The sequence below is a fragment of the Mobula hypostoma genome, chromosome 15 (genome assembly GCF_963921235.1).
Source record: "Mobula hypostoma chromosome 15, sMobHyp1.1, whole genome shotgun sequence".
Classification (NCBI taxonomy): domain Eukaryota; kingdom Metazoa; phylum Chordata; class Chondrichthyes; order Myliobatiformes; family Myliobatidae; genus Mobula; species Mobula hypostoma.
In genome coordinates, this window is record NC_086111.1 from 16,872,619 (window position 1) to 16,889,361 (window position 16,743).

The following is a 16,743-nucleotide window of genomic DNA, read 5'->3' on the forward strand; positions in this document are numbered from 1 at the left end:
GGGATATGGGGAGAAGGTAGGAACAGGGTACTGATTGTGGATGATCAGCCATGATTACAGTGAATGGCAGTGCTGGCTCGAAGGGCTGAATGGCCTACTCCTACACCTATTGTCTATTGTCAAACCAAGGTAGAACATACAAGGTAAATGGTAGGGCACTGAGTAGTGCAGTAGAACAGAGGGATCTGGGAATACAGATACAAAATTCCCTAAAAGTGGCGTCACAGGTAGATAGGGTTGTAAAGAGAGTTTTTGGTACATTGGCCTTTATAAATCAAAGTATTGAGTATAAGAGTTGGAATGTTATGGTGAGGTTGTATAAGGCATTGGTGAGGCCGAACTTGGAGTATTGTGAACAGTTTGGTCACAAAATTACAGGAAGGATATTAATAAGGTTGAAAGAGTGCAGAGAAGCCGAGACTTGAGAAGCTGAGTTACAGAGAAAGGTTGAATAGGTTAGGACTTTATTCCCTGGAGCGTAGAAGAATGAGGGGAGATTTGATAGAGGTATATATAATTATGATGGGTATAGATAGAGTGAATGCAAGCAGGCTTTTCCCACTGAGGCTAGGGGAGAAAAAAACCAGAGGACATGGGTTAAGGGTGAAGGGGGAAAAGTTTAAAGGGAACATTGGGGGGGGCTTCTTCACACAGAGAGTGGTGGGAGTGTGGAATGAGCTGCCAGATGAAGTGGTAAATACAGGCTCACTTTTAACATTTAAGAAAAACTTGGACAGGTACATGGATGAGAGGTGTATGGAGGGATATGGACCAGGTACAGGTCAGTGGGACTAGGCAGAAGAATGGTTTAGCGCAGCCAAGAAAGGCCAAAAGGCCTGTTTCTGTGCTGTAATGTTTTATGGTTCTATGGAAACTGGCTCGGATGTTTCACTCATTCCCCAAAATTAGTTTGAATGGCATTTCAAAGATACTGAAATTAAGCCTGTAGTTACCCAATCAAGAACTTATACTGAAGAAAAGTTAACTGCTATGGGAATGACATTTGTCTACCTTGCTGACAACTGTCAGATATCTCCTCTTACTTACCTCTTGAACAGGATCTCATTAAGGAGTACCAGGCCATTGTCTCCCACATGATCACAGACCTTATTAACTCTGGGGATCCCCATCCATTGCCACCATGCTCATAGTTCCCTCACCCCGCACCTCCCATTTCTACCTCCTACCCAAGATGCACAAACCTGCCTGTCCATATAGACCCATTGTTTCTGCTTGTTCCTGCTCCACTGAACTCATATCTGCATACTTTGACTCAGTTTTATTCCCCCCCCGTTTTAGTCCCTTCCTACCTACACCTGTGACATTTTAGATTTTTTTTTGATTATGAGGACACTCAGTCCTCGTTTATTGTCATTCAGAAATGCATGCATTAAAAAAATGATACACTGTTCCTCCAGAATGATATCACAAGAAACACAGGACAAACCAAGACTAAAACTGACAAAACCACATAATTATAACATATAGTTACAACAGTGCAAAGCAATACCGTAATTTGATAAAGAGCAGACCATGGGCACGGTAAAAAAAAGTCTCAAAGTCCCGATAGCCTTATTATTTCTGGAAAATATAGAAGGAAAATACTATGGGGCTGTTAGCAAAAACTTCATGCCATCTTAAAAGTTTCGTCCCTCAGGCAGTAAATCTAATAATCTGATCTATCATTCTTGTTGCCCCCCCCCCCCCACTACTCTCTTCCTAATAGTAGTAATGCAATCTCTCAGGTTGAGGATGATGTTCGCATAAGGGGTTATCTATTGGATCCAGGAAGTTAGGGTAGATTCCCTTAATGGAGAATGCCTGTGCATCACTTTATTTAACATGGAGAGGTTGTTGCACGGGCAGCTACCACACGGTCTTTCTCTGTCGGTCCCCTACCCTCTATCTATTACCTCCATCACTACAGTGCAAGGTAAACACTTGACACCACTTATTATAATTCTTTTTACATTGTAAATACATACCAGTATTTATGTATTTATGCACATTTTATTCCATATCAATGCATTATCTGCTAACTTTAATTTTATATAATTATTTATACTTGTTCTATGTTTTTTCATGCTTGTGGCACTCTGAGTAACACACCACAGCAAATTCTTAATACATGTAAATATATATTGATTTTGACATTGTAACACACCACTCTTTCCCTCTACTACTGGTTGGTGTTTGGTCTGTCATTCTATTCTTGCAAGTGTTAAAGATCCGAAATTGCTATTTACGCTACTTAAAATATCAAGAATTAAAAACAATATAAGCAGTGGGCCAGATGGTCATTCTAGTCTGCTCTGATATTCAATTAGATCAGACTTTGGTTTCCAATTGGATCCCTGCACACTTCACTGACAAAGCTCTACTGATCTCCTGACATTATATACATCTATTAAGAAAAATTAGGAAGTCATGTGTTTAAGTAAGTTCATGGGAGGCATATAGGTTCTTGGATGTAACATCTCACCAAAGAAATATTTTAATGTTATTTTGGGACATTGAACATATTGCACATTTGGAATTGTTCTTGTTGTAATCTTCTCCAAAGTGGAGGTTTGTTAGTGTTTGGGAAAGATCTAAAGATGAAGGGAAAATAAAGTTTACCTTTGTTAGTCTACAGGGAATAATATCAATGTTAAGATGAATGCAATTTTATTTTGTGTGGGAAAATGACAAAGCTACTTGTAATGCATTTTTTTTACATTTGCTAGTATGATAAATGAAGAAAAGATATGAACTAGGAACATAAAGAATCTTTCACTTTATACTTTTTCTTTCTTTAAGATTGTTGTGCAATTCAAATGTGAAATTCTGTAATACTCATACTATTATGAGCAAATATTTGGGTATAATTTGACATTTTGGATAAAATTCAATTTTGCTATAGGAATATGTTATAATTTTAAGAATCATATTCAAATATGGTTAGAAACACAAATTGTTGCTTTTGTTATACATCTTACTAATTTTGTTCCCTTTAATTTATTAGCACCTGTCCAGCAGACATAATATACAGCAGAGTACCACACAGGTATGTAATGTAAACTCAAAACCTCAACTCTAAATATATTTAATGGCTAGAATGCTATACGTAAAGTTGATGAAGACAAATTAGGATTGCACACAAAATCTAAAAGTACCCATTTCAACTGAAAATATTTGTGTGTGTATGCTTTCAATTATACATGTCTGCCTGAAATAATTACCTATCCAACATTCCTCCTTCAGCCCATGAGAGAGAGGGAGAGAGAAAAATTTTAGATACTTCAGATTGTTGATTATTGCTTGAATTTAGATTTGAATCCATTTCAAAGACTTTCCCTAATTTAGCTCAGTTAACAATTTAATGCAATGGTTGTAAGAGGTTGGGAAGAAGGAAAGATGAAATGTTGAACAAGTGGAGTAGTCAGCATGTTTCTAAAATTATGGCAGGAAGTGCTAATCTGAAACGTTATAGAACCTGAAATTATAGAGAAGTGCTAATCTGAAACTGTAGACTTTTGATCCTAACAGCAGGTGTGAAGATTTTATTTTGGTATTCCTTCATGTTGTTACATAATAGTTTGAAAGGAAAATAAACGTGAACATTTTTTAAGAAAGTATAAAAAATATCAACCGAGAATCAATTTGAAATACCTTCCAGCAATGTTGTGATGATTAACACAAGAAATTCTGCAGATACTGGAAATCCAAAGCAACACACACAAAATGCTGGAGGAACTCAGCAGCTCAGGTGGCATCTATGGAAATGAACAGTTTCATTCTTCAAGCTGAGACCCTTCTTCAGAACTGAAAAGGAAGGGGGAAGACTCCAGATTAAAAAGGTGGGAGGAGGGGAAGAAGGACAGCTAGAAGGTGACACCAGATAGGTGGGAAAGGTAAAGGGCTGAGATGAAGGAATCTGATAGGAGAGGAGAGTGGACCATAGGAGAAAGAGAAGGAGGAGGGGTACCAGGGGGAGGTGATAGACAGCTATGAAGAGGTAAGAGGCCAGAGTGAGGAATAGAAGAAGAGGAGAGGGGGAGGGAAATTGTTGTGATGATTGCTCAGAATTTAGTCTGGCTTAGGGTGACAAAAGTATTCTGATGAATACTTTGGGACATACTTAAACATAATTACATTTTTAACAATAATCACTTGACATTGAAAATGTTTTTCTTTGACCTTTCCCAATGATTTGTTGGATAAATATGCCTTCATTGTAATTCTGTATGGTCTAAAACAGTAGTACAAATTCCCAATGCAGATTGTTGATCAGTATTAAAGTTCTCTGCAGAAGCAATATCCCGAACTTTGCAGTCATCTTAAGGAATCGTGGGCTAATGAGATTAATGATATACAAAAAACCAAGTATTCTTGTGTCACAACTATGTGTGGTTGCTGAATAAGATATCTGTTGTGTTCCCTATTCATGATTTTATTGCTTGATATGGGAATAAGGTCAATAGAGAACATCAGATGTGGAAGCAGGAATAGGCTGTTTGGCCTGTTTGCCTCATCCACCATCCAGAGATCTATCTTGTAAGTGAGAAGTGACTTCTATGCCCCAGTATGAATATTTCTTCATATGACACATGCTGTTCTGGGAGTTAACCTGGTGAACCACTGCTGCACTTTCACAAACATATCCTTCCTCAGATCAGGAGACCAAACTCTCACCTGGACAGAGATGCTTGCAGCCAACTCATTTTGTTGTAGCTTTATTTCTCTCGTAAGCAAAGAAGGGAGTAGTAAATAGTTTGACAGGTATAAAGATAGGAAGAATTTATATCTTCCTTTATACCTATAGTTCTTCATTTAGTGCTCATATAAACATATAACATATAACCACATAACAATTACAGCATGGAGGAAGGCCATCTTGGCCCTTCTAGTCCGTGCTGAACTCTTACTCTCACCTAGTCCCACTGACCTGCACTCAGCCCATAACCCTCCATTCCTTTCCTGTCCATATAGCTATCTAAATTAACCTTAAGTGACAACATCGAACCTGCCTCAACCACTTCTGCTGGAAGCTCGTTCCACACAGCTACCACTCTCTGAGTAAAGAAGTTCCCCCTCATGTTACCCCTAAACTTTTGCCCTTTAACTCTCAACTCATGTCCTCTTGTTCGAATCTCCCCCATTCTCAATGGAAAAAGCCTATCCACGTCAACTCTATCTATCCCCCTCATAATTTTAAGTACCTCTATCAAGTCCCCCCTCAACCTTCTACGCTGCAAAGAATAAAGATCTAACTTGTTCAACCTTTCTCTGTAACTTAGGAGATGAAATCCAGGTAACAGTCTAGTAAATCTTCTCTGTACTCTCTCAATTTTGTTGACATCTTTCCTATAATTCGGTGACCAGAACTGTACACAATACTCCAAATTTGGCCTTACCAATGCCTTGTACAATTTCAACATTACATCCCAACTCCTATATTCAATGCTCTGATTTATAAAGGCCAGCATACCAAAAGCTTTCTTCACCTCCCTATCCACATGAGAATCCACCTTCAGGGAACTATGCATCATTATTCCTAGATCCCTCTGTTCTACTGCATTCTTCAATGCCCTACCATTTACAATGTATGTCCTATTTTGATTAGTCCTACCAAGATGTAGCACCTCACATTTATCATCATTAAACTCCATCTGCCATCTTTCAGTCCACTCTTCTTGGTGATCTAAATCTCTCTGCAAGCTTTGAAAACCTACTTCATTATCCACAACTCCACCTATCTTAGTATCATCTGCATACTTACTAATCCAATTTACCACCCCATCATCCAGATCATTAATATATATGATAAACAACATTGGACCCAGTACAGATCCCTGAGGCACACCACTAGTCACCGGCCTCCAATCTGACAAACAGTTATCCACCACTACTCTCTGGCGTCTCCCATCCAGCCACTGCTGAATCCATTTTACTACTTCAATATTAGTACCTAACGATTGAACCTTCCTAACGAACCTTCCATATGGAACCTTGTCAAAGGCCTTACTGAAGTCCATATAGACAACATCCATCACTTTACCCTCGTCAACTTTCCTAGTAACCTCTTCAAAAAATTCAATAAGATTTGTCAAACATGACCTTCCACACACAAATCCATGTTGACTGTTCCTAATCAGACCCTGCCTATCCAGATAATTATATATACCATCTCTAAATATACTTTCCATCAATTTACCCACCACTGACGTCAAACTCACAGGCTGATAATTGCTAGGTTTGCTCTTAGAACCCTTTTTAAACAATGGAACAACATGAGCAATACGCCAATCCTCCGGCACCATCCCCGTTTCTAATGACATTTGAAATATATCTGTCAGAGCCCCTGCTATCCACACTAACTTCCCTCAAGGTCCTGGGGAATATCCTGTCAGGACCTGGAGACTTATCCACTTTTATATTCCTTAAAAGCGCCAGTACTTCCTCTTCTTTAATCGTCATAGTTTCCATAACCACCCTACTTGTTTTCCTTACCTTACACAATTCAATATCCTTCTCCTTAGTGAATACCGAAAAAAAGAAATCGTTCAAAATCTCCCCCATCTCTTTTGGCTCTGCACATAGCCGTCCACTCTGATTCTCTAAGGGACCAATTTTATCCTTCGCTATCCTTTTACTATTAATATAACTGTAGAAACTCTTTAGATTTATTTTCACCTTACTTGCCAAAGCAACCTCATATCTTCTTTTAGCTTTTCTAATTTCTTTCTTAAGATTCTTTTTACATTCTTTATATTCCTTGAGCACCTCATTTACTCCAAGCTGCCTGTATTTATTGTAGATCTGTCTCTTTTTCCGAACCAGATTTCCAATATCCCTTGAAAACCATGGCTCTCTCAAATTTTTAACCTTTCCTTTCAACCTAACAGGTACATAAAGATTCTGTACCCTCAAAATTTCACCTTTAAATGACCTCCATTTCTCTATTACATCCTTTTCATAAAACAATTTGTCCCAATCCACTCCTTGTAAATCCTTTCGCATCTCCTCAAAGTTAGCCTTCCTCAAACAAAAATCTCAACCCTGAGTCCAGTCCTATCCTTCTCCATAATTATATTGAAACTAATGGCATTGTGATCACTGGACCCAGAGTGCTCCCCAACACGTACCTCCATCACCTGACCTATCTCATTCCCTAACAGGAGATCCAACACTGCCCCTTCTCTAGTTGGTACCTCTATGTATTGCTGCAAAAAACTATCTTGCACACATCTTACAAACTCCAAACTATCCAGCCCTTTTACAGAATGGGTTTCCCAGTCTATGTTTGGAAAATTAAAATCTTCCACAATCACAACCTTGAGCTTACTACAAATATCTGCTATCTCCTTACAAATTTGTTCCTCCAATTCTCGCTCCCCATTAGGTGGTCTATAATACAACCCTATAAGCATTACTACACCTTTCCCATTCCTCAGTTCCACCTAAATAGCCTCCCTAGACGAGTCCTCTAATCTATCCTGCCAAAGCACCGCTGTAATATTTTCTCTGACAAGCAGTGCAACACCTCCCCCTCTTGTCCCTCCAATTCTAACACACCTGAAGCAACGAAATCCAGGAATATTTAGTTGCCAATCACACCCCTCCTGCAACCATGTTTCACTAATAGCTGCAACATCATATTTCCCGGTATCAATCCATGCTGTAAGCTCATCCACCTTTCTTACAATGCTCCTACCATTAAAATAGATGCATTTAAGAAACTCTCCACCCCTTACTTTCTGTTTATCCCTGATGGTGCAAACAACTTTGTTATCTTTTTCTTCCTTCTCCCCTACATCTTCAGTCTGAGTGCTCCTGATCTCTGTCCCCTGCCTATCCTCCCTCACACACTGTCTACTAGCTTTCTCTATTTGTGAACTAACCTCCTCTCTCCAAGTCTCTTCAATTTGATTCCCACCCGCCAACCATTCTAGCGTAAAGTCTCCTCAGTAGCCTTCGCAAATCTCCCCTCCTGGATATTCGTTCCCCTAGGATTCAAGTGTATCCGGTGCTTTTTGTACAGGTCACACCTGCGCCAAAAGAGGTCCCAATGATCCAGAAACTTGAATCCCTGCCCCCTGCTCCAATCGCTCAGCCACGCATTTATCCTCCACCTCATTCCATTCCTACTCTCACTGTCGTGTGGCACAGGCAGTAATCCAGAGATTACTACCTTTACAGTCCTTCTTCTCAACTCCCTTCCTAACTCCCTGTATTCTCCTTTTAGGACCTCTTCCTTTTTCCTGCCTATGTCATTGGTACCTATATGTACCACGACCTCTGGCTCCTCACCCTCCCACTTCAGGATATCTTGGACGTGATCAGAAACATCCCAGACCCTGGCATCAGGGAGGCAAACTACCATCCGGGTCTCCTGACTGAATCCACAGAATCGCCTATCTGACCCCCTAACTATCAAGTCCCCTATTACTACTGCCCTCCTCTTCCTTTCCCTACTCTTCTGAGCTACAGGGCCGGACTCTGTGCTGGAGGCACGGCCACTGTTGCTTCCCCCAGGTAAGCTGTTCCCCCCCCCCAACAGTACTCAAACAGGAGTACTTATTGTCAAGGGGCACAGCTACTGGGGTACTCTCTAGTACCTGACACATCCCCTTTCCCCTCCTAACCGTGACCCACTTGTCCGCCTCCTGTGGCCCGGGTGTGACCACCTGCCTGTAACTCCTCTCTATCAACTCCTCAGCCTCCCTGACCAGATGAAGGTCATCGAGCTGCAGCTCCAGTTCCCTAACACAGTCCTTTAGGAGCTGCAGCTCGGCGCACCTGACGCAGATATGGATGTCCGGGAGGCTAGGAGACTCCAGGACCTCCCATATCCGACACTGAGAACAGCAAGCTGCCCTCACACTCATTCTTCCCCCTTTCCTCAAATAACGGGGAAAATTGAAAACCAAAACTACTTTGCCTCGCCTGTTTCCGCCTAAGCCCGTTGAGCCAAAGCCCTTAAGCCTTCACTCTGCTCCCAGCTCACTCCACGTCACACACCTGCGCAGTCCCGCCTCTCTTAACTCCGAAGAGAAAAAGAAAAAATCAAAATGGCTTCCGCCGCACTTCCGCTCCAATTCTCTGACTTCCTTCTTCATGTAAGAAATCACTTCTAATCAGTTTTCAGCTCACTACTATGAATATTCAATCACATTCATGAAAACATTTGACAATCTAATTTTTTGATCCTTTTTACCAAATAATGAAAATTTAGCAGAAAAGATTTGAAAGAAAGATAATTATAGTCTGTAGATCATCAAAATGCAAAACCAGTTAAAAGGAAGTAAATATGTTTTCTATGTAATAAGTTAATTTTGTAAAGAATTAATTTGTTTAATCAGTAAGTGGATCTTACAGATACCTGAATTTGCCCTGTTGCAGATATTATTTGAAATCCATCCACTCTTTTGATCTAAGCTTTCTTTCCATTTTAAATTGTAATCTTCTCCTCCTGAGTTGTATTGCAGTACAAGTTCATGGAGATCCCCTGGCATTTTGTGACCATGTCTGTAATTGCCGTACAATTGAACTGTAGCATTATTATGTAACAATTAGCTTGTGGTTTAGTTCAGAGTTCATGAAGCTTGTTGTGGTTTAAAGGATGTACACAAAAGATTCTGCAAACACTGGAAATTTAAATGCTAGCTTTCTTTATCCCAACCTGTCACTTCATATTACCAGACAAGTAATTAAGAAATTACTAGTTGAGAATAAGTTTAAATTTCACCATGGCAACAATATAAATTAAATTATGTTCATAATCTAGATTTTTAAAAAGAATAGTCATTGGTACTGATGTCCACAGAACTATTGGAATGCTATTAAAACTATCTGCTGCCCTAGTGTCCTTCCTGTGACTCCAGGTTCACCACAATAGTTGTCATGTCACCCAAAACTTTCAACATATCCTAATTGGTTGCATCTTAGTCAGGTATGGAAGAACCAATTCCCAGAATGGAAATTCTATAGAAAATGGTGGATACAGCCCAGTCCATCTCATGCAAAGCCTTTCCCATCATTAAGCACATTTACAAAGAGTGCTGCCATAGGAAAGTAGCATCCATCAGTAAGGACCCTCACCATCCAGGCCATGCTGTCTTCTCGTTTTTACCATCAGGTAGGATGTACAGGAGCCTTAGGTCCCACATTACCAGGTTCAGGAACAGTTATTACACTACTGGGTAATCAATCAGGCTCCTGAACCAGTGTGAATAACTTTATTCACCTCAACTCTGAACTGATTCCACAGCCTGCAAACTCACTTATAAGGATTTTTTTAAAGTGCACAATTTGTCTTATTTTGCACATTGTATTTCTGTTTAATTTTTCATAAATTCTATTGTATTTCTTTATTTCCCTGTCAGTGCCTTCAAGAAAATGAATCTCAAGGTAGTACATGGTTGACCTAAAAATACTTTGGTAATAAACTTACCTTGGCTTTGACTTTGATCCAAATGAAATGGCAAATTAATCAGTTATTAACCATATATGGACCAACCAGCAGCATTTATGTAAACACCTGATTCTGACATAGCAAAGTTACTCCTTGGCCAATTGAACTTGCTTGCAATCGTCTGGGACCTGGTGTCTAAATTGGGAGAACTGTTTAAGCAAGAGCATGAAATAACAAGCAACATACATCAAAGTTGCTGGTGAACGCAGCAGGCCAGGCAGCATCTCTAGGAAGAGGTACAGTCGACATTTCGGGCCGAGACCCTTCGTCATGACTAAGGGTCCTGACGAAGGGTCTTGGCCCAAAATGTTGACTGTACCGCTTCCTAGAGATGCTGCCTGGCCTGCTGCGTTCACCAGCAACTTTGATGTGTGTTGCTTGAATTTCCAGCGTCTGCAGAATTCCTCGTGTTTGCATGAAATAACCATCCTTTTCAAATAGTACCTTCTAGATATTGCGTCACATAGTCATAGTCATACTTTATTGATCCCGAGGGAAATTGATTTTCGTTACAGTTGCCCCAACCAAGAATAGAGTATAAGTATAGCAATATAAAACCATAAATAATTAAATAGTAATATGTAAATTATGCCAGGAAATAAGTCCAGGACCAGCCTCTTGTCTCAGGATGTCTGACCCTCCAAGGGAGGAGTTGTAAAGTTTGATGGCCACAGGCAAGAATGACTTCCTATGATGCTTTGTGTTGCATCTCGGTGGAATGAGTCTCTGGCTGAATGTACTCCTGTGCCCAACCAGTACATTATGTAGTGGATGGGAGACATTGTCCAAGATGGCATGCAACTTGGACAGCATCCTCTTTTCAGATACCACCGTCAGAGAGTCCAGTTCCATCCCCACAACACATCACATCACATCCCTCCATCAGAATCTCTGGGGACATCCTGTTTCACTGACAGGGCAAATACAACAGAAGGGAATGACACTGAGAGTTGTCAACATTGTGTGTATACCCTATAAAACTTCAAGACAACAGGTTCAAAGTGTACATGAAGATTCCTCCTGCTATCACCTGCCATCCTGCTGTTGAATCAGTGTTCCTCCAGATACTCAATATTTTTTAATAAGATTAACTCACATCCTGTAGCTCATACCTGGATATTCTTAAGAAAATGTGGACTATCTGGAGCAGCAAAAATGTACTGTCACCAGCTGTAGCCTCATAGCCCAGCTTGTGTAAACTACCATTGATGTCAAGTCCTGGTTCAATGGGGAAATCATGAAGGCATTCCTAGAGCAGCAAACATCATACCTCAAAATAAAATGTTAACATTGTGAATCTGCAATAAAGAACATTGTGAATGCTTAACCTCAAAAACAGCACAAAATAAGTGTCTCATAACCAATGGATCAAATTAAAGCTCCACAGTCCTGCCACATCAGAAGAAGGCTGCAAGAAAATTCTTACCCTCAGTTATGGACAGATTTAGGACTTGAAAGGTACGACACAACTAAAGCATTCACAGTCATCTTCACCTATAAGTGCCAACTGAATGATCCTGTTGTGACTTTGAAAAAGTAAGTGGAGGAACTGGAGAAGTTGGTAGATATTATTGAATAGCTGTTAGTGCAACACTTTATAGTACCAGCTGTAAGATCAGGGTTCAATTCCCGCCACTGTCTATAGGGAGCTTGTACATTCTCCCCATGATCATGTGGGTGTCCTCCCACATTTTCCTTAGACATACAGTTAAAGCTAGTAAGTTGTGGGCATACTATGTTAACGCCGGAAGTGTGGCAACACCTGCAGGCCACTCAGCACAATCTTTGCTGATTTGATTTGACACAAACTGCGCATTTCGCTGTATTTTTTGATGTACATGTGACAAATAAAGCTAATCTTTATAAGAAAGTCTTTAATCATCATGACAATCAGGCATTCTCTGGGAGACCTTCTTGGCCGAGTCTCTGAAACTCAAAGAATATCACAATTTTATGCTATTGAGGACAATAGTAACAGTTTCAAAAACTACGGTAACATCGTTTACTTCAATTTGTTGTGTCTGACAAATATGAAGTACATATTTCTTGTGGAAGCACATTGTAATTCATTAGACATCTTTGAGGGTTCAAACACCTTTGCTGAGACAAACTAATTCACACAAATGGTCACAAACATGAGGAAGTCTGCAGATGTTGGAAATCCAAAGCAACACATGTAAAACACTGGAGGAACTCAGCAGTTCAGGTATGATCTACGAAAAAGGATAAATGGTTGATGTTTCGGGCCAGACCCTTCTTCAAAGTTGAAAAGGAAGGGAAGATGCCAGAATAAAAAAATGGGGGTAGGATAAAGAGACTACCCAGATAGTGATAGGTGAAGTCAGGTGGGTGGGAAAGGTCCAGCTGGCTATGATGGTGAGAAGAAAGAATCTGATAGGAGAGGAGAGTGGACCAGAGGAGAAAGGGAAGGAGGAGAGGACATGTTGGAAAGAGAATTGTTCAAAGGTTTATTTATTATCGAAGTATACAACTCTGAAATTCTTCTTCTCCAGGTAGCCATGAAACTAGGAAAGGAAATGATCATCAACCCCCAAATCCCTCCTCCCGACACAAAAACATGATGAAAATGAACAGGCACATCAACCCCCAAATCCCTCCTCCCCGCACAAAAAAACGATGAAAACGAACATGCACATCAACCCCCAAATCCCTCCTCCTGCAAAAAAAAGTCAAGAACAGAACAGGCACATCAAATTCGAAATCCCTCCTCCTGTATAAAAAAAAACGAACAAAACTGAATAGGCACATCAACACCCCAAACCCCCTTCCTCACCCAAAAAAACGAGAAAGATTGGGCAAAAATCACAATATAAAAAACTATAAGACTGGTAAAAAGTCTATAATCCAAGTCCACATCCAAAACGCAGAAAACCTAGGCAACACTCTCTGGGTACAGTAGCAGGCTCTCCCCTCTCCGGTAGCAGAATGATCAAAAGACAGGCAGCCGGCACTTACCCTCCATGGTCACCTTGATATTCAATGTCCATTGTTGATTTAATTGGTGCACAATGGAAGCTTTAATTCGCAAAATGGTGTCAATCATCGGCTTGTGCCCCGTCCCACAGCCTGCCCACCACGAGGTATGTGCACACTGCCTCTATCTCCTGAAATCCTCTCCAGCAGAGTCCTGAAGCATCGAAATGATCTCCAAACTTCTGCATTTGCCTTGGTGTTTCAATCTCCCTCGTTGCTTTAATTGGCAAACAATGGAAGCTTTAATCGGCAAAGTGGAGTCAAACATCAGCTTGTGACCCATTCTGTATGGGAATTGGAATTAAAAAGTTTGGCCACTGGGAAATCTGGCTTCTGGCAGATGATATAGAGGTGCTCAACAAAGCGGTCCCCCAATTTACAATGTGTCTCACCAATGTAGAGGAGGCTGCATCGGGAGTGCTGGACACGATGGATGCCCCCAGCAGATTTGCAAGTGAAGTGTTGCCTCATCTGGTAGGGCTTTTTATGAAGAAGGGGTGTATGCTCAGGTTTAGCACTTAGGCTGCTTGCAGGAATAAGTGCCTGGAGGGAAATTAGTGGAATGGGACGAATAGTTAAGGGAATTGTGGAGGGAGTGATCCCTGTGGAAGCATGGGGGGGGGGAATCAATATTACATTGATGGGAAGGCAGGGCGAGCGTGGATGTATGGGAAATGGAGGATATGTGGTGAGGCAGCATCAATAGTAAAGGGATGGAAACTCTGTTCTTTAAATAAGGAGGGCATTTCTGAGGTCCTGGAATGGAAAACAGATGTGGCAGAGGCGAAGAAAGTGAGAAAAGGGAATAGTGGGAAGTATAGTCCAAATAACCATGGGAATCAGTAGATTTTTAAAAGATGTCAATTGACTGTTTTGTCTCACACAGATGGTCTTAGAGCTCATGAGGACAAAAAATCCAAGATTAGTGTTGTGAGAGCTGATTCCCTGAGTAGAGAAATGTCCCAACTATTGATAGATCAGCAATGTTTGTGACCATATTTTATTTGCAACACACACAAGATGCTGGAGGAACTCAGCAGGTCAGGCAGCAGCTATGGAAAGGAATATACAGTAAATGTTCCAGGCAGAGGGAGGCCCTTCCTCAGGATTGAAAAGGAAGGGGGAGAGGAAGGAAGGACACATTGCTGTAATACCGAGTCTGGGTGAGCACATGGTTGAAGAGTCAGAGAGCAGCAGAGTGGGACCAGTGAGAGATGATCTCGCTGAACTCCCATTGAAGAGAAAATTTAAACTGTTTCTGGGTAGGAATATCTCAGAGACTTCATAGTGGTGCAGCAAATCATAAACACAAGAGTTTTGCTGGGAAATCATCATCAGTTGCTTCATCATAAGATCTCATCTTCATCAAGTCAGAACTGATGATTTTCTCTGAAAATTACACAATGTTCATTGGCATGAGCTTATACTGAAGGTAACATTGTCAGTCAATGACTAGCTTCAACAAAAGAGAATATATAAATACCTATTCTTGACAAATATTTGCAGGACCATTACTGAACCCACAACATCAACTGCTGGTGACCATTGACCAGAAAATTAACATAGATACTGTGACGGCAACAGCATGTCATAGACTGAATATATTGACACATTAAAGTCTATCAACCATCTACATGGACAAGTCATGAGTATCAAGGCCGTGGATTCTGTAATCTAAAATAAAAGCACAGAACACTGGAAGAATTCAGTAGGTCAAACAGCATCAGTGGAGGCAAAAGGTACAAGGCACATCAAGTCAGGAGTATGTTGGAATATCTTCCACTTGCTTGAATAATTAGCCTCAACAACTTGGGAAGTTCAGTAGAAATTGCTAAGGACCAATCAGCCGGCTTGACTGGTACTCTGTTCAACAATATAAATATTAATTCCTTCCAATAATACCTTAAGAAAAACTCATTTAAATACAGTCTAGCTGCAGAGAAAGTAAAACTGGAATGATGCCTACGATGTGATAGCCACAGGTATATGTTAGAAATATTGTCTTATTAATTAGTAAATATGGGGAAGAAAACTTCAGTTAATGGATGATTACTGATTTTTCAAGACATTTATTGATGTATGAATATTGCAGTGGATTGTTTTGTTAAAAGCCAAGCACCATAAAATGCACATAGTAAATTATAGTGTAACTCATTATTTGAAGTGCTAGCAGATGGGCCACGTGAAAAATAATTTGTTACATTTGAGATAAAGAAAATAAATCTGGCACTGGGAGATCTTTGAAAATGACAAAATGATGCATGTGTTTAGCCCATGAAGCCAGCTCTGTGAAAGAGCGATCTATTGTAATACCACTCCTCTGCTCTTCCTTTGTAGGCCTGCATTTTGTTTTCTTCGCGTACACACCTAAATTCCTCATGTAGCAGTTAGAAATAGTTAATCTCTTTCTATTGCATTGTTGAGAAACCTGTTTTATTTTCCTGTGTTCCACAACAGACGGACACCATCAGGCATCGTCACAGCGACACATGCCGGATCCCTGTTCCCCACCATCTCTTCCTGAACATGAAGAGTTTTACTTACCATACCATTGGAGAAGATACTGACATCTTCTTCTCTCTTTATGACACCCGAGAGAGCAAACAGATCAGGTAGGACCCAAGGAAATATGATGTCATGTGACAAATGTGGGCATTTCAACAAAACACTTCATCTCTGTGGAATTTGCTGGTTTTGATTTATGTAAAACAATTTTTTACGTCAAGGTATCTAGCAACACATACTATCTAAATCTGTTCTGAGTGCATAAAGAGGACAATCTTCTCCTTCTTCCTGGAAAAGGGAATGTTGCAATTTGCCAGAAATGCACATTCACTCATTGTGGGCTGAAGGGCCTGTAATGTACTGTAGATTTCTATGTTTATGCAATGCAGTGGTCAAAATCCCAGCTAATTTACAGTAAGAAACTCTGTTTGAAGTTCTCAATCTACACTTTGATAAGAATGATAACACTAAAAGTGATCTCTAGTTACTGAGTAAGTGTAAGGTTCAAATGAAACAGGTATAGTCGTTCATGCTGAATTGTGAAGATTTTATCTCCTACTTTTAAACAAAAGCTGATTTTACTGGAATTTGGGACTGACTGATCAATTACATTACATTTATTCACAGAAGACCAGACTTTTTCATGACTTCAGGTTGGTAATTTATGTAGGGCTTGTGAAAGAGGGATTTGCAATCAGGAATTTTTGTTTTGTAAATTAGCAAGTTGTGAAAACAGCATAAATATCTGATGATTTTATTCTACAGCAGCTATGGTGTAAGATTTTGCT

The 16,743-nt window shown here is 40.2% G+C and overlaps 1 protein-coding gene across 8 annotated transcripts in view; it reads left to right on the forward strand.

The window, feature by feature from the left end:
* The window catches only part of dock3 (dedicator of cytokinesis 3), a 966,938-nt gene that overhangs the window by 425,951 nt on the left and 524,244 nt on the right, over window positions 1-16,743 (forward strand). For all 8 annotated transcript variants that reach the window (XM_063067780.1, XM_063067785.1, XM_063067784.1 and 5 more), the window contains exons 8-9: window positions 3,005-3,046; window positions 15,908-16,062. In XM_063067780.1, the coding sequence (XP_062923850.1) occupies window positions 3,005-3,046; window positions 15,908-16,062 (197 nt within the window). The remainder of the gene's footprint in view (window positions 1-3,004; window positions 3,047-15,907; window positions 16,063-16,743) is intronic.